The sequence below is a fragment of the Brienomyrus brachyistius genome, chromosome 8 (genome assembly GCF_023856365.1).
Source record: "Brienomyrus brachyistius isolate T26 chromosome 8, BBRACH_0.4, whole genome shotgun sequence".
Lineage (NCBI taxonomy): Eukaryota > Metazoa > Chordata > Actinopteri > Osteoglossiformes > Mormyridae > Brienomyrus > Brienomyrus brachyistius.
This window is the reverse complement of record NC_064540.1, coordinates 18887430-18910827: the sequence shown is the minus strand read 5'-3', so window position 1 is coordinate 18910827 and position 23398 is coordinate 18887430. Positions and strand designations below refer to the sequence as shown.

Genomic DNA, 23398 nt, shown 5'->3' with positions numbered 1-23398 from the left:
GAGCTTCTAAATATATCAAGATGATAAAGGCATCAAAAGTGACTGACAGAAGTGCCTCAGGGCAGGGTAAGCATTATGAAAGCCTGACCTCCTCTTTTGCTTTCTTTACCCTGTGAGGAAGTCTGCTATCAGTCACCCATTTAGGTTACGATGCATGACACTTCCTGCTGTTAATTTAACATGATGAAAGTGAAATAGCTTTTTGCCACAATAATTGTGCTTTGCAACTAGCTGTATCAGTAATTTAATTTCACCCTCCTTATCATAAATTGACTCTGTCTTAAATTATTGCATTTTGTTGATTTCAAACAACATTATCGAGTTTTAAGAAAGCGCAAAGCTCTCAATACACTTAGACATTATGCAGAAAAAGTATCACAAACCTTTTCTTTTTTGTGCTACTGGTAGGGTGTAACGTAAATGAAAGTCCCACATTAACTCATATTTGCTGGAAAAATAACTGGAGGACATCTAGATATTGAATAGGTGACATCGGACAATAGTCATGGATTAAATGAGCTTATACACTAGCCATGCTCATGAAGCCCACTGCGAACTCCAGCATAGCTAGATAAGTGCTAATAGGCTAAGCTAGGTTGTTGGTCCATGGTCATGTTCAGTCTTACATGTTCAGTCCGCACATTCGTTCTCTTTCTCCTGGCTTCTACAGTGGCCATTAAAAAGCGATCCAGTGTCCCAGGGGTCATGATCACTCAGTTTGTGGAGGAACTTCCCAAGGGATCGAGCACGCCTGACTTCATCCGCAAACCGATTGCTTTGACTATACAAGAAGGTACATTTTCAAAAGCGTCTGCTAGTTTGAAAACACCAGACTATGCGAAGAGCTTAAGGGATTTATGTAAAATAATACAGAAGAGAAAACGTTTAAATATTGAAATTCTAAGCAACATCATCGATCCACCAGCTTCCCCAAGTACAAGGATGGTGTGGGAGTTACTTAGCATATTGGCACTGGCATCAAAATTCAAGATATTATTGGTCCGATGCAGCCATCGGCGTGGGGGGGGATTTCATGTAGTCTGAACATTTGGGATAAGTTGTGCCCCCCTATTGGTTCTAAACGGAACACAGTATTTTATTTTATGATACACGACGACCCCATGAAAAACGAGATGGCGGCCAACTCTACTTAGAACAGGTCTCAGAGTACCACCCATATGTAATTTATAAAATGTATTCTGCAAGATTTCAGGTTTTATTTTGATACATCAGTTCCATCACTTACTGTACAGGAGATTCTGCTGCAGGCCACAAGGTTGACAGGGTGCCAGTCTCTTATATAATGTGCTATCTGTACTGTATGTTCTTTGACTATAAAACAGCCAACAGCCTTTCATCTTCAATCACTTCTTATCTAGTACAGAGTCACAGTGAGCCTATTCCATGAAGCACTGAATACATGTCAGGGCCACTAGTTGGGACGCCAGTCTGTTGCACAGCTCACCCACACACATATTATGAGAAATTCAGAGACATGACTGTTCCCATGTTATTATAACCCCTAGTTTAGCAGTATGAGCCAACGGTGCTAACTAATGCATCCAAGCCAAAGTGCTACCCTTAAAACAACACAATGTTGACATATTTTAAGGTAAACTGGCCATCTTCAAGGCAATTGTGACAGGGATTCCAACACCAACGGTCACATGGGCAAGAAACAATGGAGATATCAGCGATCCTGGGAGATATCAGATGAAATACTGTCCCATTTCTGGTGAACACAAACTAGAGGTAAATGCAACCTGTTTGAAACGTGCATATCAAACCATATCACTAAAACTGCAAGTGTAATCTTGGTCTTTAGTTTCTGGTACTTTGATGACTTTTTTAAGCAGCCGTTCCTCTTTCGATCTCTTATCCGGGCCTCCCCAACAGAGCACAGCACAAAGCAGGGATATTCTAGCATGTGATACACTTCCTTCTCTAAAAGGGGCAATTCACCCCAAAACTGAAAAAAGATACGTTTTAGAAAAGAAAATAGTTCCTACATTAAACTGCTCACCTCAAAGTCTGCGGATGATCTTGAGGTACCAGGTCATGATTTCAGGTAGGATACATGCTGCTGAATTTTTCACATGTATTTTTTGTGCTTTAATCACCACAGAAAGAATGCCATTCATTTCTTTTCCGGTATCTTCAAAACTAGGCAACTCCAAGCAGAACAATTTATATAGATAGCTAACTCTCGAGTCCTCCAAAACATACCTTATTTCAGTTTTGGAATGAACTGCCCCTTTAATTAAATATAAAGCTAAATAACTAACTCAGACATATTGCTAAACATTGTGACATTAAAGCCGAACATGATCTGTCGATAAATCTGCTGGTTTATAACCAGAACCAAACTAGCATTTCTAAAGCATAAGAGGAAGCAGACGAACAATGTAAAGAAAAATGAAGTGAAATTCTTCTCTGTCTCTCCAGATGCCCAACGTATCAGCACTGGAAGAAGACGTCTACAAATGCTTTGCCTGTAATGAGTTTGGAAAGGCTGTCGTCACGGCCACTCTGAACGTCATTGAAGGTAATGAAGAAACGAGAGCCACTGGCCAAGGGTCATTCTGCAGAAGCAAATCAAAGCAGACTGGAATAATGTTACTGCTGCAAAATCATGTATCAGTGATACATATTACTGAATGAGAAATGCATGTAGATCACTGCAGGGAAGAGACTCATACACTGTAGGTGATACAGAGACACCGATTAATCTGTTTTCAGCTACACTGGCGTCAAATATTTCAATTATTTTATGCAATCAATGATAAGGTATCACTGTCATGTACATTTTCTTTCAGTTGGATTCAACAAGAGTAAGGCACTGCAGCAGTCAAGAACTGGTCAGTACATAAGAGGACAGACAGACATACATACATAAGAACCATATTATGCATTAGAAAGTGAAAGTGATTAATACGCATAGTTGTATTTCTCAGCTTTAAGGGAGAAAACACTGGATTTCAAGAACCTCCTGAAAACCCGGTAAGCAGGGCCGTCGGTGGGGGTGCCACTGCTCCGATATAAAGACTTTTTGCAGCTGATGTCTATAAGAAAATTTGCCTGGCCTGATGTTGAAGCCATTACTCTTAACGTTAATTGTCAGATGTGTAAGCAGTAATTCACTGTCTGGCTCTGGGGATCCGCAACATTGTTGTTCAAAGAAATGCTGGAGCTTTTTCACAGTTCATATTTAGCATAATTTGAAACTGAAGCTCATGTTTGCCACCCAAATGGCATTCAGTTGTGGCCATGGAACGAGAAGCCTGGTCTGACCTGCTGGCCCTGTGATCCTCCCTGGAGAAGTGTCTGAGAATGGATGGATGGATGGATGGATGGTGTCATTGCAAAATTACCATTTAGATGGCTGACTGCCATATGTCATTTTGCTACAGTGACAGCCCATAATGTTAGTTTTCATTACTATTAATGTTGGAAACAATAGGCAGTGGTGGCTTGATGGTTAGGGAAGTGGACGTGTAATTGAAAGATTGCAGGTATGAATCCCCGACCAGCAAGGCACCACTGAGGTACACTGAGCAAGGCACCGCCCCCAAGCACTGCTCCCCGGGCGCTGAATTAGCTGCCCCCTGCTATGTCACGATGTCACATATGGGTTAAATGCAGAGGACACATTTCATTGTTGTGCACTGTGTGCTGTGGTGTGTCAACAATGACCACTGATCACTTATAGTTATAATAATACATTACCTATGTCTAAGATATAGATCTAAAGTAAATATTATAATAGGGGGAGAGCAGGAAGAAGTGGAGAGATGTAACTTAAAGCTTTCTGCTTTTTTTCTAGTACTGAACGAGAAAAACCAGAAAGGAAACAGGGAGAGCCAGATGAAAAGGTCTGGGAAATTTTACTGAGTGCGGACAAGAAAGACTACGAACGTATCTGCATAGAATACGGCATTACGGACTTCCGGGGCATGCTGAAAAGGCTGAATGAGCTGAAGAGGGAGAGGGAAGAGGAGCAGGCCCAGGTATGCAAGCTGGTCATGGCCTTTCTTTACATCATTTACATACAAACAATCGTTTTTGACTTTGACAGTTTCCTGGGAGAGACTATGAATTCATAATAGCACTGAAAGGAAGGAGGAGTGACAGACAGAGGGTAAGAGAGGGAGATATCATAAAACACTGCTTCTAACCCCTGTTTCTTGTTCTCCTTCTCATTGACTACTTCTTCTGCTAACCTGGGACCGGCCCCTGCCAGTTTGTTGAGCACCTGAGCAACCTAAAGCATATTGAAGTTAAAGCTAATGGCTGTGCAGAGTTTGAAATAACAATGGACATGAAGGACCCCAACAGCCGGATTTTCTTATATAAGGTGCCAGATTCTGTATACGACATACATTACAATTTGCTATATAACCACTATCACAATCTTATTGTGGCATTATAATATGACATCGTGTCAATGGCAGGGAAAAGCAGCAATAAGGCACAGTCATCTTCAGATGTTTGTGTGCTGTGCTGTAATACGACGGTTTGTCACATTCTTTAGAATGGAGAGATGATGGAGTTCGGCGATGACACAAGCTCGAAACACAGTCTAAAAAAAGTGGGAAAGAAGTATGTGTTCAGTGTTAAAGATCTTGACCCAGATGATGCTGGCTTATACCAGGTGGATGTTGAGGGTGTCAATATATTTTCAACCGAATTCAAAGGTGAGATCAATAAAAACCTACATACCTTAGTTTAACGCAATTACTTGAATTATATTCCATAGGGAGCCTTACATTTCCTTCAAACCTTTTGTGCATAAACATAGAAACCCTATTGTTTATTAAATTTACAAATTGTATGTAATCTCAAGATTAAAATGACTTAGTACTATATCTACTATTCAGTAACATGCCCTATGCTATTATTTCAGCACCCCCGGTGGAATTCCTGGTTAAAATTCAGGAAGTAACGGCCCTGGAGAGAGAGGATGCTGTGTTTGAATGTCTTTTATCCCAACCCTTTCCAAAGATTACATGGGTAGGAAAGAATGCAACGCTGCAATCTGGAGATAAGTATGACATCACTGTGTCTGAGGACATGCTCATCCACAGACTGGTGGTGAAGGACTGCATGCAGGTGGACAAAGGGATCTATGCAGCCATTGCTGGCATTAAATCCTGCAATGCTTGGCTTATAGTTGAAGGTAAGCTAAAACATCAAGACCTCCCTCAAGTTTGCCTTCAGTCATCAGTGCTCTATCCGCGTCCGTCTTTCCTAACAGACTAATGGTCTAATTTTTAGCCAAGACTATGTTGAAATATATGCTGAATTAAACCTTTGCCAGCACGCGTGCATGATTTTCTTTGTAAGTCGAGTGAAGTTCTATTCTTGATATCTTTGCTCTCTGTTAATCATATTGCTGATGCAGCGGAAAAGGATGCAGGCGCGCAGGGAAGAAAGAAAGCCCGAAAGTCAACCCAAGCCGGAGGTGCTGGCGTTGACCTGGAGAAGATGGCCAGGAAGCAGCAGGCCAAGCTGCAAACGGGAAGAGAAGAGATCTTAGGGTCACTGCAAAAAGCCAAAGAGGAGAAGGAGGCATCTGCTCAGGAAGGTGAAGGCGATGGGGTGGTTGGTTTGGCTGGGCGTAAGGAGTCCACGGTGAAAACGTCATCACCTTCAGCTCCAACTGGACAAACAGGACAAAGTGGAGAAACAGGACAAACTGGGAAATTAGGACAAACTGGAGAAACAGGACAAACTGGAACAACAGGACGAAGTGGAGCAACAGGAGAAACTGGGAAATTAGGACAAACTGGAGAAACAGGACAAACTGGAACAACAGGACAAAGTGGAGCAATGGGACAAACTGGACAAACTGGAAAAACAGGACAAAGTGGAGCAATGGGACAAACTGGACAAACTGGAACAACAGGACAAAGTGGAAAAACAGGTCAAACTAGAGTAACAAGTCAAAGTGAAGAAACAGGACAAAGAGATTCTTCATCTCTTAAAAGCCAAAGTCAACTATCTTCACCTCTAGAAGGCCATATTCAAGTCACTGCTGTGGATGAGTCTAGTGGGATCAGTTCTCCTGCTTGTGAAGCTGACGTTGTTGATAAGTCTGCTGGGAGTAAGCAGGACACAAAATCCACTGGGCAGAAGCCTGCGGAAGCAGTCGAGGCTGAGCTTGTTGGAGACGCACTTGATGCAGAGACACTGCTCAGCCAAAATACGAAGCGTAGCAGAGCGGGCCCACTTGTTCCAGAGACACTCGTAGGTATGTAAGCCAAAAAAAGCTAAAATTATAACTAACAATTATTTAATGGATGGTATGAGATTAAGGACATGAAAAGGTGTTCCATCTGTGACTCATCATTTAACAATTTTAGCATTTCATTATTTTACAGGATATATTTGCAAACCAGAGCCAAGAAATACAGTAATGACAGTTAATATCTTTCATTCTTCAGAAAAAGGAGTTCACTTCATCTGTGGTCTGTCAGACGTCAGTGCCATTCTAGGCCAGTCTGCAGAGATGGTCTGTAAGCTGAGCAATGAAAACTATGATGGTGTCTGGTACAAAGATGGAAAACAGGTGAATAATTCCAGACAGGTCACATGTACGCAGATTTTACTCAATCACACTTTTATATTGCTATTGTTAACTTAATAACAATAATAATAATAATAATAATAATAGGTGAGTATAATTATCAATTTATTAGGCTAATAATGATGGATTGGAATGAATACTTGTAAATATGTGCCAACTCTTATTCAGACATTATTAACGTAGATGCTGCCAGATAGAGTAGAAGGTAAGTTTGCACTTTTTGAAAGGCCAAAATAACATGAACATTTCCTGTGCTTTCTTTTGATGAAGCCTTCTTTCTATGATTTTCTGTGCCTCATTAGTTGACGTCCAATGATGCCATGACCATTACTAAAGAAAAGACGTGGCACAAGTTAACAATAAAGAACTGCCAAGAGGAATGCAATGGAAAATACCGCTTTGAAGCCGATGGACATAAGACAGAAGCACAGCTTGTTGTAAAAGGTTCCAAGCCGAAATCCACAAAAGACATCCAATAATCAATACTCTTTATTTATAAACTGAAAATGGCCTTAAAATAGAGAAACAAAAAATGCATCAGTGCATTGTGATAAATCAATAAATCAATGCATCAAACGTCAGAATCGATGTTGGGGGAAAAATAAACATCCTACTTCTGGACGGTGTTCTCTCATGCTCACGTACTGCAGGTAGACAAGCAAACCAGCAGTGCCAACACGCAAATTTCCGAAACGTCTGGGTCAAGTGAAGGCTCAGTAATATTCCTAAAGGAAGTGATACCTAATGACCTTTGACCTACAATGCTTTTGTAAAACTCACTGAACACTTTCTCTTAACTCTGTAATTATAGAGTTAGCACTAGAGCTAAAGACACAAGTACTGAAATAAATTATATGGTTGCATTGGACAATCAACCATTTTCTATAGTGGAAGACAACAGATTTCATTGAGTCATTTACCACTTAGAAGAGGTCGGTCTGAAAGTACAGTAAAGATTAACATTCTAAGATTCTATTTTCTTGTATTGCATTAAGAGCACGTAATTAAGCTCCCACGTTAGCATTTGTTACATTTTTTCAGTGAAGTTAAAAAAAGGCTTGAATTTTGGAAATCAAGATAATCGAATAATCAATTAATCAAAGGGAATTGTGATAGGAAATTAAAGATTTCCAATGCATCAAATCATTCCCTTAATAATTGCAATCAAATTGAAGCGCCTTGTGGCTGATGATTTCATTTTGTAATTACATTTTGAGAAATATTATTAAAAATGTTTCAACTGATGCCAGATATTTACAGTGTAAAGAGAAAAAACAGTGAGGAGTCTGGATTACAGTGAGGATTACTGTGTACGTAATGGACAATGCGTGATTAGTTAATCTACACCGTGGATACAGATCAGAACATTTAAAAATGTAAAGTTCTACTAATTACATGGCTTGTTTATATTCCAGACCCACCCAGGTTTGACCTGGATGAACTGGGTAACTTCTCAGAGCCGGTAGTTATAAAAGTTGGCCAAAACGCAACCTTCAAGATTGCTTTTGTGGGCCGGGAACCAATGAAGGTGCAATGGTACAAAGATGGCGAAGAACTTGTGGACGACACCAGCATCAAAGTGGAAAAGGCTTCTGATCACAGCCGCCTACTACTCGGAAGGTGCCAGCGTAAGGACTCTGGAGAAATCAAGATCAAGGTCAGAAATGAGTTTGGAACTGCCGAGGCTTGCACCAGTCTCATTGTTCTGGGTATGTTTCATGATGAAACTACATTGTCATCTCATAACTGAATAATTGCAACCTAACAAGTCCATAACGAAAACGTCTTACTCATAATTCCACATGTGCCATGTCAGACAAGCCAAAACCACCTCAAGCTCCAGTGGAGATTATTGAAAGTTCAGCGAAATGCATTGAAATCAAGTGGAGGCATCCAAAGGACGATGGCGGCTCTCCAGTGACTAACTACGTCTTGGAACGGCAGCAGTTGGGACGCAACTCCTGGAAAAAACTTGGAGAGATACCGAGAAACCCGACGTACAGAGACACTGACGTGACCCACGGGAGAAAATACTGCTACCGTATCTGGGCCCAGACAGCAGAAGGCCTCAGTGACATGTTAGAGACTGACGACATCATGGCTGGAAACAAGGGTGAGCTAGAGTCTTGTGTGTGTGGACTAATTCTGACTTTACTATATAAGGTAGTGTGTATGCAGTACAATTGTTTATCAGAATTTGTTTTTTGACTATTAGAGTCTTGTTAAATAATGCTACATATACATTTCTTGTTAAGGAAGACAGGAATATATCCTTATTGTAAAATTCAGATGACTATGCACTTGTAGTGGGCAATATGGCGATATATTATCGTAACCAGTCGCAGCTGTATCCACAATACATATTTCAGGTGATACATTTACATTTACTTTTATTAGGAAATGCGTTTGTCTAAAGCAACGTACAAGTAAGGCAAATAGTACACTATAAACCCATGTGCTGTCGAGGAGTTGACTAAGCATAAGTGCAGCTGAGTTTCCAATAAATGCCCAGTAACAATTACACTACTTAACACTGGCAGAACAAACCCTATCACGCAATGCCTGTGTGTTTGGAGGCTACAACATCACAATAACAAAACAAAAACAGACTTATATGAAAGATGGCTGGATACGCTGTCGCACAAACAGAGTGCAGCATGGTTGATGATGAACAACTGGCTATAAAAAGGTTCTACTTTGATTGTGTGGAAATGGTTTGCATTTGCAAAACTTGACATGGACCAATAAACAGGAATTCAAAAATACTGTATTGCAAAGCTACAATTCATAGAACAGGCGGCAATATAACCAATCTGAAACAGTAGCATTGCAAACACGCAGTGTCTATTCCCAACTGTTTTAGCGTTGATCCATTTCTAGAGCATATCACAAATTCAATTCTAATTAGTCAGAATGCAAATTCTTAACATCAGAAATACAACTCTAACTAGTTATAATGCCAGTTCTTGATATTGTAAATTATTTAGCTAGCGAGATTCAAAACTCATATCAATGGGAATTGGAATTGGAACTATTCAAAATTCCCATTTCTTATATCAGAAATTCAAATGTAACAAGTTATAGCTAATTATAGCTGTTAGTTATTAATCTGTTTTTCATATGTTTTAGCATATCCTGGGCCTCCAGCTGCACCCAAAGTAGTCAGCGCTTTTAAAGACTGCATTAGTCTCTCCTGGGCTCCCCCTGCCAACACTGGAGATAGCAGCATTTTGGGTTACAACCTGGAGAAACGCAAGAAAGGCAGCAACCTGTGGACCCAGGTTAACCCTGGAGGAGAGCCAATTCAAGGTCTGACCTTCTCATGGTCGGCAAACTGGATGCAACTAAAGCTGATCACTTATATTTCTATTATTATTATTCTATTATTATTCCGCTGAATCTATTATTATTATACTTCTACTACTTCATATATGTTTGTTTTGTTTCAAAAATGCATTCTGAAACCATTCACAAGTTTCATTTTAGATCATGTTTGGGTTCATAACTCTTACGATATATAAATATTTTTCTGTTTGCGAGAGATCAATTGTTACCTACCAGAATCACAGTGGCAAATGAATATTAATATGCAAAAAGTGATTGCAAATACTGTTTGTACTTTATTTTCTCACAGCAAAAAAATATGCAGTAAAAGATGTTGTAGAAGGATTGGAGTATGAATTTCGTGTCGCTGCAATGAACATGTCTGGAACAGGAGAACCAAGTTCTCCATCTGAGTTTGTATTTGCGAGGGACCCCATTAGTAAGTTGTATAATGATGATTAAGATGTAAAATGCCATATGTTTTTTTTTTCCAAGAATAACTATTATAACTTCAAAAACCCTCATAACAAGTATTTCGTGGTTAATTCTTTGAAATATTTGCTAAGCAGAGGTGGACAACTGAGGTCCAGAGAGTAAAAGTCCAGACCAAGATTTGGTCCAACCAACCAGTTGACTACAAAGAGTCACAGTCAGAGAGGACTCAACTGGTTGGTTGAAACAAAATCTTGGTCTGGACTTTTACTCTCTGGACCTGAACTACCCACCTCTGTTGCTAGCTTTGACAGTGTACAACCCCTTAATCTCTTTTACTCGTCTCTCTTCAGAGCCGCCTGGTAAAGTTGTTGACATGAAAGTCACTGATTCAACATACAACACTTTATCGCTGGCATGGACGAAGCCGCCAGTGGTAGCAGAGGTCCACGGGGAAGCCAAGGGGTACTTTGTGGAGATTCGTCCAGCAGAGAGTATTGCATGGACCCGTTGTAAAAGCAGTCCTGTCACTATGACATCATTTGTGGTTATTGGCCTGAGGTCCATGGCCATGTACTGGGTGAGGGTGATCGCCACCAACGAGGGGGGGTCGGGCGATCCCCAAGAGCTGGACAACTACATCCTGGCCATGCCCCCACCCGGTAAACAGCAAAGACATCCAGAACCTTTTCATACATTCCTATATATAAAAAACATATTTAATAGAACACAGGTCACTACATAAAATGCCCCCCCCAAAAAAAATAAATATGGGTTTCTCTTATAACACAGTGATAATATGAGTATGTGAGGAGGATGGTAAACAAGTAAATACATGTAAGCAACCCAAATATCTGTTTAAACCCTGTAATTGTTTTTATATTAGTAAAGCCACGGTTTACAGATGCCAAAATGAAGAACTTCATAGTGATCAGGGAAGGCAATTCTGCACGAGTAACCATAAACTTTGAGGTGAGTCGGTGATTTTGAGTGTTTTCATCATTTTTTCTGTGGCAGAAAAACACCACAGTGCTGAGTGGTGTGAAACTTTGCTGGTTAGACCAGTGACCGGAAGGCGACTAGATTAAATCCCGTGCTCGCTAGCGATCTTACTGATGGGCACTTCAGAAAGGCCCGTAACCCCCGTTGCTCCAGGGACACTATCTGACCTTGCTCAATGATCCGTGTTTTCGTTTTGAACAAAAAGCATCTAAGTACGTCTAACACCGAACTACACTAAAGTCCGACTGTAATGTTATTATTGTGATTCCAATGTACGATATTGACATACAAGAACAGGAGTGGAAAAGTCCCTGTGTTTACCAAGCCTCCTATAATCTGCTTATGGCCCTTATCAATTGAGTATAACGTACTGCTGTTTGCAGGCCTCCCCTTTGCCAGATATAATGTGGATGAAGGATGGCATGCCCCTGGCTAAGCGGGTGACGGTGAGCAACACAGAGGGGGCGTCCCAGCTCCTCATCCCCTCCTCAGAGCGCTCTGACACTGGAGTGTACGCCATCATAGTCAAGAATCTGGTCGGCCAGGAAACGTGCAGCGTCGAGCTGAGAGTGACCGGTAACAGACGGGGCCAATACAAGCAGCTACGACAACACTAACAAATTTTAAATAGACAGTAGACAATTAACTCTAGTAACACTATGAATGCCGTGTATATAAGAATCTAAAACCTCATTCATAACACAATATAAAGCATTCAAAACATAACATACATGGGTACAAATATTTATAAAAAGACATAATAGGTTACAGCCATATTTATTATGCATTATAAATGCTTTATGAAGCTCTCATTTATATTGCACTATACAGACACTAATCTGTAAGTGTAAGTACAGAACGTAGAAGATTTTATGAAATAAAGGCAAATGAACCAATTTTGTATAATTTAATTTAATAAAATGTCCAAAGTTACTGAACAAAAAGCTTTCATATAATAATAAAAATAATATAAACACAACCACTGGCACTATTTTTTATTTAAAATTATTTCCAAAAAAATAGGAATCAAATACGAAAATGCAAGACATCTAAAAATGTTCAGGCTGACCTGGAGCACCCTGGAGTGGTGGATTCTGCACGTACAAGAGAAAGAAGGAAATGGAAAAGATAGACTGTTTTAAACTGGCCAGCAATGTATCCTGACCTAAATCTCCTTGAGAACCTATGCAGAGAGCTGAGATCTGCCACTGCAAGACTGACTCTGGCAAAATTAAGAGCTTAAGAATGCATACAGTAGCAATGGAAGAGGGGCAGAAACTACCAGCAGATGGATGCAGGAAGCTTAGAGATGGCTACAAGAAACATTTAGAAGATGCCCTTGTTGCCAAAGGTTCTTTAGCCAAAAAATTAGTGAAGGGTGCCAATAATTGTGTCCAGCATACATTTTATGTATATATTACTTATTTCACTATACAGTATAACAGATTTTTGTTGTTTTTAAATAACTTTGGAATTTTACTAAATATTCCGATTATACAAAACTGGTTCATTTGCATTTATTTATGAAGATATTCTACATTCTGTACTTACAATTGAGGGGTGCCAATAATTCTGACCGGGACTGTACATACCTTTATAATGCAGTACAAAGCATCTTTAATTCTTATACTGTTATAATGCATTATGAAGGTATCTAGTGTGCAATACAGATGAGATCTTCATTGGAGCTTATGAAGTATTATAATCAACACTATAATGCCACACACTATAATGACTGCCAATTGAAGGTGCTGTAATGCTTGATTCATTCTTTACCTGGCCATTATAATGCATTATAAGCATAGGTATCTATCTAGCGTGATCCCAGCCCACTCCAGGGCATACACATCCTCACACTTCTGCGTGCCTTTCTCAACATCCATTAATCCATTTAAATATATATCTCCTATTTTATCTGCCACACAACTATACATTTTTTAAGTAAGACATTCTTATGTTCCGCGCTTGATTTAGATGACCCTAAACCACCTGGTACAGTGGAGGTTCAGCAGAATGTCCCTGGAACACTGACTGTGTCCTGGGCACCATCTCCAGACGAGAAGCGTGATGACCGGCTGCACTATATGGTGTCTGAGCACGACTCCAGCAAACGGACCTGGCACACAGTGGGCGACCGGATCTTCAACAATAGCTACACAGCTGTCAGCATCCTGCCTGGACGAGAATACAGCTTCCGCGTCTTTGCCAAAAATGACATGGGCGTCTCAGAAGCCTCTGTGTCAGCCAAGTGGGGGATTACCAAGAAAAAGGGTTTGTCAAATGATTCAACAAATGATTTAACAAATCTAAGTGCAAGTGTACTATCAAATATTATTCAGAACAGAATTACAAGAAATGAAATTGCATTTTACTAGCTGTTCGATGGAAAATGGGAGAAAAAAAACAGTATTTTTCTGACCTTTGCGGTTTTCTGTCCAGTGAAGATTATTTATGTAGTTTGCACTTATATACTGGTTTCAAGCTAAGTTTGTAAAAATATTTCACTTGATTTTGGAGATTTCAGAATCATCTGTATTGCTACAATAATTAACATGACAGGAAGTAAATTTAGAGACTCAGAACTAAGCCCTGTGGAACTACATACCAAACCACTGGAAATTCCAGCGATAACCTACTCAAGTGGTTTGACAAATAAGCTGCAAACCAGTAAAGTACCTTTTTCTGTACCAGTAAAGTACCTGTTTCTATATTTAAACTGTTTTTTTTTTTTGGTTTTCTGAGAAAAAAATTGAGATATATGATGTTAAAAACAGCACTAATCTAGAAACATTACCTCAAGTAGGGAACGGAATGAAGAAAATCCGTTTATAGTCTGCAATTCTTATATCCTTGCAGTTGGTTTCTTGTAATGGGAACATACAAAACAGTACTATAATAACTGATTAACTTTTTTTATTATTAAAAAAGGGACTTACTTTTAGTTTAGGCAAATCATAACCCTTTCTGATATTTTAAAAGTTTCTTATCCTTGCTGCGTTATTTTGTCCAGGTGTTTGCTGCACCTCTGAAAACATAAAGACCTTTTCTCTTATCTTCTCATTTTCTTGTTTTTCAGATAAGTTTGTAGTGAACATGCCCGAGGCAGAAAGCTGTAACTTCCAGACGCCACCCAAGTTCCTGGTGCCGCTGAAGATGCACTCGGCCCCTGAAGGCTACGAGTGCTACATGAGCTGTGCAGTGAGGGGTAACCCGGAGCCTCGCATCACGTGGTACCGCAACAACGTGAGCCTTAGCACCGACCCCGACTACCATATCACCAGCACCTGCGGCGTCTGCTCCCTGCTGATCCTCAGGGTTGGCCCTAAGAGCAATGGGGAGTACAAGGTCATGGCGGAGAACAGGCTCGGTCGGGCCGAGAGCTCCACTACGCTCACCGTGAGAGGTACTGGCTTTAACTCATACTACATATCTTATCCATCCATCCATGCATCCACCAACACTTATCCAATACAGGTCCTGTTTCAGGAAACATAGGGCAAGTGGCAGGAGTACATCTTGGCCTGGAATCCCTCGCTGGTCACACACATACAGCCCCATGCTTTGGGCATTTTAGAAGCCAATTTGTATATAATAATTTCCTGGTTAATATTTCTAAAACAGAGTAACAACACTGCAGCTAAACACCTCCAGAACTGGGGGTTCAATTGCCACCCTCGCCCATGTGTGTGTGGAGTTGATATGATCTCCCTGTCTGTAAGGATCTCTCAGGTACTCTGGGCCCCTCCCACAATCCAAAAGCAGTTAGTTGTTTCCGAACTTCCCAAAGTCTGTGACTGTCGGTGTGTGATGAACTTGCCTGGCAGCCTTGTACTGGAACATGCAACAGAAGTTATATAAAATATACAAAATTGCCTAGAAATGTATGCACATACGATGTCGGCGTAGATGGTGCATGCTTCCATCTCTGAAGATGAGATCATGTTTACTACTATATACAGTAGCCTGGTGAAGCATCATGTGACCCCTGTTTGATATCAGTTCTGATGTAAAATATTGCCTATTTTACCAATCCATCTCATTTCTGATCTGTTTCATTCAACTGCTTGCTTTTCAGAATGAAAGAGTGCAGAAGAGAGCAGAAGGCTAATGAGGATGATGTTCCTATTATGGCGACAGTTTGTATTTTCATACTCTGTGTGTGTTTTATTCAAATATTTCCATGATGGGCTCTATAATTCAATATTGCTATTTGCAGGTACAATTAAAAAGTAAGGAAAATGAAAGCTGTTCATTGGTTTAACAGTCCAGTGGTTTACTTCACCACTGTTTCACCTGCCCATTGGCTGTTGCTATGGTTTTACAGGAAGAGAACCAATTGCACTGTTCTCGGATTGTCAGAGATCACTACACTGTTTGTTCTAAGCTTAAGAACCAACACATTCTGTAACATATGGACAAATGTATAGGTACATTGTGGAATTAGAACTGGAGAGTATTGCTCTACATGGGGCATCTCAAGAGAAGGACTATATATTATTGGTAAAGTTATTCAAAAGTTTAAGTAATGAGTGGCATGTAGTGTACGTTTCCCTGAAGATTATCTGCTAATAAACAAAAAAGAAGGGTTTGATACATAGAGTAAATCCCTTCATACATTCAATTTCTTGTTTGTTTTTTATCAGGGGTGATAGGCTCAGTTTTCTTGTTGTTTAAAACTCCAGATGCATTGCAGAAGACAAGACTGGCTGTTGTTTTAATTCAGTTTTATAAATGAAATAATTCATCCATCCATCCATCCATCCTTCTAACCACTTATGCAGGACAGGGGTGCATGGGGCCCAGAGCCAAACCCACAAAAGCACTGGAACAACGTGGAAAGAATGCCAGTCCAATCACAAGTTACACACGCACAGATTATGGCCAATGGCCAGTTTTATGCATCTATTTTAAACATATTATGAACCACCTATGAACAAAGAAGAAAACACACCAACATGAACCTTGGGCAATCAATAAAGACTGCAGCGATAGCTCAGCAAACCAGCTGAAGTGGCACATAATTCAATGAGGCTTTCACCCCAAAGCCACACCCCAAATCCTCCTGACACCAATACATCACAGATCACAGTTTGCTGTCTATGGCATTTCTTGACCCCCACCTCTATCGGACACACAGGGATTGAATTATGGGCTAAAGAATCAGTGTAGTGGGTTGCTTGACACCACTTAAGAGGTCAGAAGAGTCTGTGATTTGAGTATTACCATGAGGCACTGACCTCACATGCCATAGCAGAATCTATAATGGAAAATTACAGCACTGAGTCACAAGCGCAGAATAGAGAGGAGACATGAGAAGGACCAGGACCTATTCAGAACATTAAGGATGATACTGATGACTCATTTGCTCTATAAAGCTGCCATACGTGACAGTTTGCCTTGCGAAGGGTCTCCAGGCTGGAGCAGGTTCCACTTCTATGATAGTTTATGTCCTATTTTATGTAACTTTGTGTTTCTTGCAAATTTGCACATATAAAAACACTTTTTGACGATTTATTTTTCTGCACGCACTGCAATATTTTTCCGATTTAATTTTCATGATACATATGAACCTCTAACGCCGATAGGAATGGCGACTGTAATGTGACTGCACTGGGCATCACAGCATACATGCTGCACTGGCTCTCAGCGTATGTGCCGCACTGGGCATCAAAGCGTACATACTGCACTGGCTCTCAGCGTACGTGCCGCACTGGGCATCAAAGCGTACATGCTGCACTGGCTCTCAGCGTACGTGTCGCACTGGGCATCAAAGCGGACATGCTGCACTGGCTCTCAGCGTACGTGCCGCACTGGGCATCAAAGCGTACATGCTGCACTGGCTCTCAGCGTACTTGCCGCACTGGGCATCACAGAGTACATGCTGCACTCACTCAGCACACATGTCAGGCATAAACTTTTATTGCCCAGCTGAAAATAACTGTCTCTGCCATGCAATCGTGTCACAGCCTCATCAGCGCTTCGCGCATTTGCACCGGTAATTTAACACTCACATTTATGAGACTGTAACTGTGCTGGGCATCAGAAAACATACTTTGCATGGTTTACCGAAAGCCTGCTCATTTCAGGTGCCTGTGCAGCTGTAGTTCTTGGTGTCCAGTTCTCAGTTCCCAGCACTAAGAAACACATAAATTATATGAATTCCCAAAGCCGTAATTTTTTTAAAGTATGGCAAATCTCAGCACCAAAAGGGCAGGGTTCTAAAAAGTTCTAATCTCCTCAGTAAATGTAATTATAATATTGCTTAATTTGTTTTCCTTGACCAGTCATTCTACTTTTCACGCCTCATATTTTTAAATTTGACTGAGTTTTTATGCTTCTCCCTCTGCTTTTTGACTGTGCCAAGCCTCTTTTCGAATGTTATCTTTTCTACATTTTTAACTCTCTTCTTGCATTTCCATTGTGTTCTTTCCCAAATATGGTTGTCCTAGGCAACAGAGAGAAAGAATTTTTATGCTCTGTACTTCCCATAGCAACAAAGACTTGACAGGATAAAATGACCTTAATTACAAGTTTAAAACTAAATAAGCATACATTAAATAATGTTGTTTGACATGATGCAGAATCCATGAAACTAAAAAGCTACCAGAGCATGAACACCAGAGAATATTTTATGATTTATGTTTGTTGAAGCACATTTCGCCTGATTAATGAGAATTTTTACACACCTCCCTGTCCCTCAAAGCATGTGACTGTGGATCGCATGTTCTGAGTTCATCACTGCCTGGTTTTTGCTAAACCTGCATTTGGCTAAAGCACTTGACAATGGTAAGAGGCCTAGATGCTCACGCCCCCTTGCGTATGCTTGCCTGACAGTGCCCTCTTATCTCAGCTGCGCTGCTTTCACACTGATGTAAGGCCTAAATTTGCCATTGAATAACTTCTGTACGAATGAAATTATGATTGGTATGGACGTTTGAGCCCATTATCCATGCCTATCTCACACTCAACTTGCAACACTGCAAGTTTTACAGGCCATGGCAGAAGAATCATATAATGGTTGCTATACCTTAGATATAAAAAGAGATCCCAGCTTCAGTTAATTCTCCCAAATAGGCTTAAAGTAAGTGTTAAAGTAAACATTATATATGGGTGACCAGTGATTCATTTAGCTTGAAAAAACAAAAATTTGAAGGTTAAAGCTATAGTTTTTATAGTCAGTACTAATACATCCATCCACCTATCCATTTTCCAAACCGCTTATCCTACTGGGTCGCGGGGGGCAGTACTAATGCAAAAAACATAAATATTCACTTCAGGACAAAAGCCAAATTAAAGAACATTATATAACCTACTGATGATTTTCCGAAAACTGTGCTTCAGTAAAATGGAAGTTGCCAAAAATCAAATGTAGATCTGAGAAAATAAAAATCTGTCCCTATCGTTAAATTTAATAAACGCTTTTGCACCTGATACTCTGTCGCTGGTGCCAGGATTATATAAAGCCTCATGTAACCGTTTATCCATTAGAAGGTCACACTGAGCCTGGAGCCAATCCCAGGAAGCAAAGGGCATAAGTTAGGGGACACCCTGCATGGGATGCCAGTACATTGGCGATCTCAAGACTCCAGCTGACCTAAGTGAATGCAGACTGCAGGAGAAAACCAGTTCAAGCATGGTGAGAATATGCAAATGTACGAGGTCATGGGTAAGGAACTCACATCCCTAGACACGTGTGACCACTGTTTTCGGTGTTGAGTGTAAATGTCCTGCACACAAGCAACTTATTTCTTACTTTTAACAATGTGCATATACTTCATAAACATGTTTGGCACCGCCTTTACCACCAATGAATCACCACCTCAATCCAGCAAAATCAACAGACTAAATTTGTCCATAGAAGTTTCAGTTTCGACTGAGTTCAGTAATGTCAGAATGCTCGCGTCATTAGTGTGACTTTAGTGACATCTACAGTTTAGACAAAGTACTACAGCATAGATGATTTTCTCACCCTCTCAGAAAATGGCTGGTGAAGATGCCCATCAGAGGTTGCTCACACATACCTACCCGGTATTTTGTAAAGTGCACCTACAGTACAACTAAACCACCATGCATTTTTACCATGCATAAGAGGAAATCAGAACATCAAGTATGAACATGCAAATTATATAAGTTAAATCAACAGACATGCTTATTTTTTATACAACTATATACAACTAATTACACAACCAATTTATCGCCAACAGTGTGGTAATACTTTACCCCAGGTCTCTCATGCTCATAACCATCCACTCAACATTATCACCTAGCACTCAACATTATATCTTGAGTGAAAGACAAGATTTTCATAAAGTGAAGAAAAATAAGAAATAATTAAAGGTGAAAACAATCCATACAAGAATGGATGACTTCTGGCAATGAAAAGGTTAATGGGGGTTTCCTCCCAAAAAGGTTAAAAACTGAAGCCTGTAAATCCACTCAGATCACTGAAAGTATAACAGGAAGTGAAGAAGAGCAGAGTAGTATGTCCACTGAGAGAAAGCTGACGAGGCAAAGACAGAGGCCATGTAAAAGGCAGCAGAAATGGAGGCGGCGGAGGGGGGCACTAGGGTTACCCCCATCAAGTTTTTTTTTGCCCCCGATATCAATCCGAGTCATTTAATATTGAGTATCTGCTTATACCGAATCCTGATCCAATATTAGATATATATAATACTGTACTGTTGCACAGTGTACATTTTAAATAAAGTTATTATGAATAACCTCATAAATAAAATTTTCTGTTTACAAAATAAACAAGACCATTGAATTTCTTTCATTTGTCAATTAAAAATGTCTTCACATTGCAGACATTTTAGCCTCCGCACGTCCTCTCTCCATTCACCACGCCGTTCGCTCTCCGTTTACGATACCTGTATGACTAACTTAAAACAGAGGATCAGGCTTAGGTTTGTACTCAATAAAGCCGATACCGATCTGTTAAGAAATACCGAGACTGGCTCCCGATCCGATCCTGGACGTTTGATTTGGATATTTGGTGCTGACTATAAGTAAAGAGCAAATCACATTCCAAATAATATTTCACATTTTGCACCTGTGTTACATAAAGAGCAAAGCATACATTCACCATGTCAGGAATCTGTTTCTCTGGGACAGCCAAGTCTAGTCCTCCATCTGTAAGTCTGCCAAAAATCCTAGCTGCTTGCTGCTCTGTGGAAACAGAGGTGTAAATATTATATTAATACAAAACAAGTCTTTTGATCTAACCACTGAGAAACATGAAAGCTTGGCATAACCAGGAATTAAACCCTGGCCCATTTCCTTCCTACAGTTTCTGGGTGAATATTCATGTCTGTTCATTTATTTAGCAGTATACTGTGCAAAAAATAGTTCTGCTCCCAGAAAGGATGCGGGGTTGTAGAATCTGTGCAACTAACGATGAACTCACTAAATGTGGTGAACATCCATCCATCCATTTTCCAAACCGCTTATCCTACTGGATCGCAGGGGGTCCGGAGCCTATCCCGGAAGCAATGGGCACGAGGCATGTGGTGAACATGTTACTGCTTAAAGTTGTGAGAATTACTTTTGTAATTACTTGGGTTTCTGTATGACTGGTGCCTAAAATGTCACCCGATCTCCATCTAAGGGCATTACTGGGAAAAACTATGTGAACCCATACAGTATATTTAATAATTCGCGGAAGTTCTGATTGCTGATGATGCATCATTGTATTACCTCCTATTTGCTTCACATTAGGGATGAGGTCTCAGAGTCGCTATGCATTGTGGGATATTTTCTGTAAACATAACACTGTGTGGGACATTATTGCTGCAGTGTGGTGGATCATGGTGGTCTTTAGCAACACAGCAGTGAAATCCCCCTAGTCTCCTTCCATGAATACCCCGTTTGTTCAATGTTTTTCTTATGCATGATTTATGAACACAGATGCTGGCAAATATCTAAGATGCCTGCTGACTCCCAGCCGTCACCTTCTGCTTCCTGGTCACTGATTCTCCACTGATTCTTGCCCTTGTACAGGATTATGTTGTGAGGAACAAATAACCAAATTGTGATTGTAACACGTAACTCTAATTACCCTCATGAGATCGTTATTTGAAAGGTTTACATTAACAATATTCTTTAATTTGTCAACTATGCTGTAATAAAGATATGACAGTGTTATGCCGGTAGGACCGTCTTTATGCATCATTCGATGGATATCAGATCACATTTTAAAAGCCATTCATGCAAGAAATCCAAATAATATAAAGACAACCCTTTTTTTCCGTGTAAATAATACAAAACGTTTCATCGCATGTCCATAGACAGGTTACATCTTGATACACAATTAGAATCATGAGCATAGACCTTATTAAAAACAATTGTATCAAATACGATATAAAAACAAAAGTATCTTATCACTAAGCATTTCATTATTTCATATCATTCTCTCAGATTCCAATGGGTAAAAAACACATCATTATGATTGGGTTAAAACATGAAGCAGGGGAAAGGTACCATACAAAGATCACAAGATCACAAACTCATCCAGAAAAGTGTAACAAGGAACCTTACAAGAAATCAGAATCAACATATTAGCAAGGTAACTGAGTAAAGCACAGTCCTGAAAGGTGTATCTCAGAGGAATGGTAATTGATAGCCAATGTGTCATCTCATTGACAGGAGACATGACTGAGTATTGTTTGAGAATGGGGTCTTTCTGCTGCCATCTGGTGGATAAGTTTGACCATGATCTTAAAGAGGAGTAAAGATTTTCACAAAGAAACCTAGCAGCCGTAATGCTCGTGCTGTGACTTCAAAGACCTTACACATTTTGGTCAGTACTGCAGACGAGTTGACCTCAGTTAGAGGGCACAGACGCATACATACTATGGCCGATTTAGAGACACCTCACTGTGTTTGACTGGACTTTGGGATGAAACCCAAGCTTTCAAAAAAAGTAAGAATGGTCGAATTAAAATTTCAAAAACCTGTTTAATGTAGATTTTAGTTCCCTACTCAGTCATGCTCTGCTCTGAACTTTGTCCAGATACTGTAACACCACACAATAAATAGTACCTAGTACAGGTGTTACTGTATGTAGCGTGGATTTTGATCCAATGGTTTTCTCATTTCTAATTTATGGAATTTAACAAATAATACACTGCTTGGAACCAGGGACGGATTATGGGTTGTGTGGGCCCCTGGGCAAAACGTTCGCGAGGGCCCCCCCCCCCCACCAGCACCACCACCACCACCACCACCAGCACCACCATCACCACCACAATTCAAGGGCCCTTGGCAGCCAAACGCCCTCCCTATAGGTTCAGGGGCCCTTGTAGGCAGAGGATCAAAGAATGTAGGCCCTCTAAAATAGACAAACGAAAATACATTGTTGATAAGCGTTGCAAATTGTTTTGTGCTAGGGGCCCCATGGGCCCCCTGCACCTCAAGGGCCCCTGGGCAGCGGCCCCGCTGGCCCAGTCCGTAATCCATCCCTGCTTTTACAGTTTAAAATTTTAAGATGACTTACAATCAAGCTTGATTGTGGCATTTAATCGATGCACAGCGTCTTGCTTGCATAACTCCCTCATCACGTGTTCCAAAGCAACACACTGTCATATCACTTGTTATCTTCTCTCTTTCATTGTAATCTGGTGTCTTTCTAGCTGAAACAAATATCGTCTATAAGATTTTTTGCTGTTATTTATGAGGTATTTATGATGCTGAAATCGTCTGGACGCATTAAACTTGATCTGCTTCTGTCGGCAATATAATCCTCAGTGCGTTAAGGCAAAGGTTTCTCACACATGGGGATTGAACCAGTATATGTACCCACTTTGTCTATGCTTGCATTTAAAGAGGAACTGTAAGGAAATCCCATCTAAGAATACATCATATCTCAGAGGATAGCGATGTTTTTAAAGACACTGTGAAGGGAAGTATATAGCTTAACAGACCACAAATACTTTTCCTGACTTTTGATGTGCTGAGATGGTCTAGATGTCATGCAGTGGGACAAACCAAGTAAGCAATTTAGTTCATTAACAACCAACCTTCCCACCTTATTTTATGACAATTTTCCTGATCGTA

General features: G+C 40.3%; 1 protein-coding gene across 1 annotated transcript; it reads left to right on the top strand.

The window, feature by feature from the left end:
- Positions 1 to 38: 38 nt before the first annotated feature.
- Positions 39 to 15965, top strand: igfn1.3 (immunoglobulin like and fibronectin type III domain containing 1, tandem duplicate 3). The gene is made up of 23 exons (XM_049022257.1): positions 39 to 66; positions 671 to 793; positions 1613 to 1752; positions 2446 to 2545; positions 2817 to 2858; positions 2955 to 3000; positions 3824 to 4007; positions 4241 to 4354; positions 4532 to 4694; positions 4904 to 5176; positions 5402 to 6250; positions 6444 to 6568; positions 6889 to 7030; positions 8002 to 8295; positions 8403 to 8699; positions 9716 to 9895; positions 10221 to 10349; positions 10696 to 11004; positions 11229 to 11314; positions 11728 to 11920; positions 13319 to 13615; positions 14421 to 14747; positions 15420 to 15965. The coding sequence occupies exons 2-23, from the start codon at positions 706 to 708 to the stop codon at positions 15422 to 15424; spliced, it is 4383 nt and encodes a 1460-aa protein (XP_048878214.1). The 5' UTR covers positions 39 to 66; positions 671 to 705; the 3' UTR covers positions 15425 to 15965.
- Positions 15966 to 23398: the final 7433 nt, after the last annotated feature.

Coding starts and splice junctions, on each gene's coding strand:
- igfn1.3 (XM_049022257.1), top strand. CDS start 706: ATGATCACTCAGTTTGTGGAGGAACTTCCCAAGGGATCGAGCACGCCT. Junction 5,177..5,401: donor TGCTTGGCTTATAGTTGAAG/GTAAGCTAAAAC, acceptor TTGCTGATGCAG/CGGAAAAGGATGCAGGCGCG. Junction 11,315..11,727: donor GAGTAACCATAAACTTTGAG/GTGAGTCGGTGA, acceptor TGCTGTTTGCAG/GCCTCCCCTTTGCCAGATAT.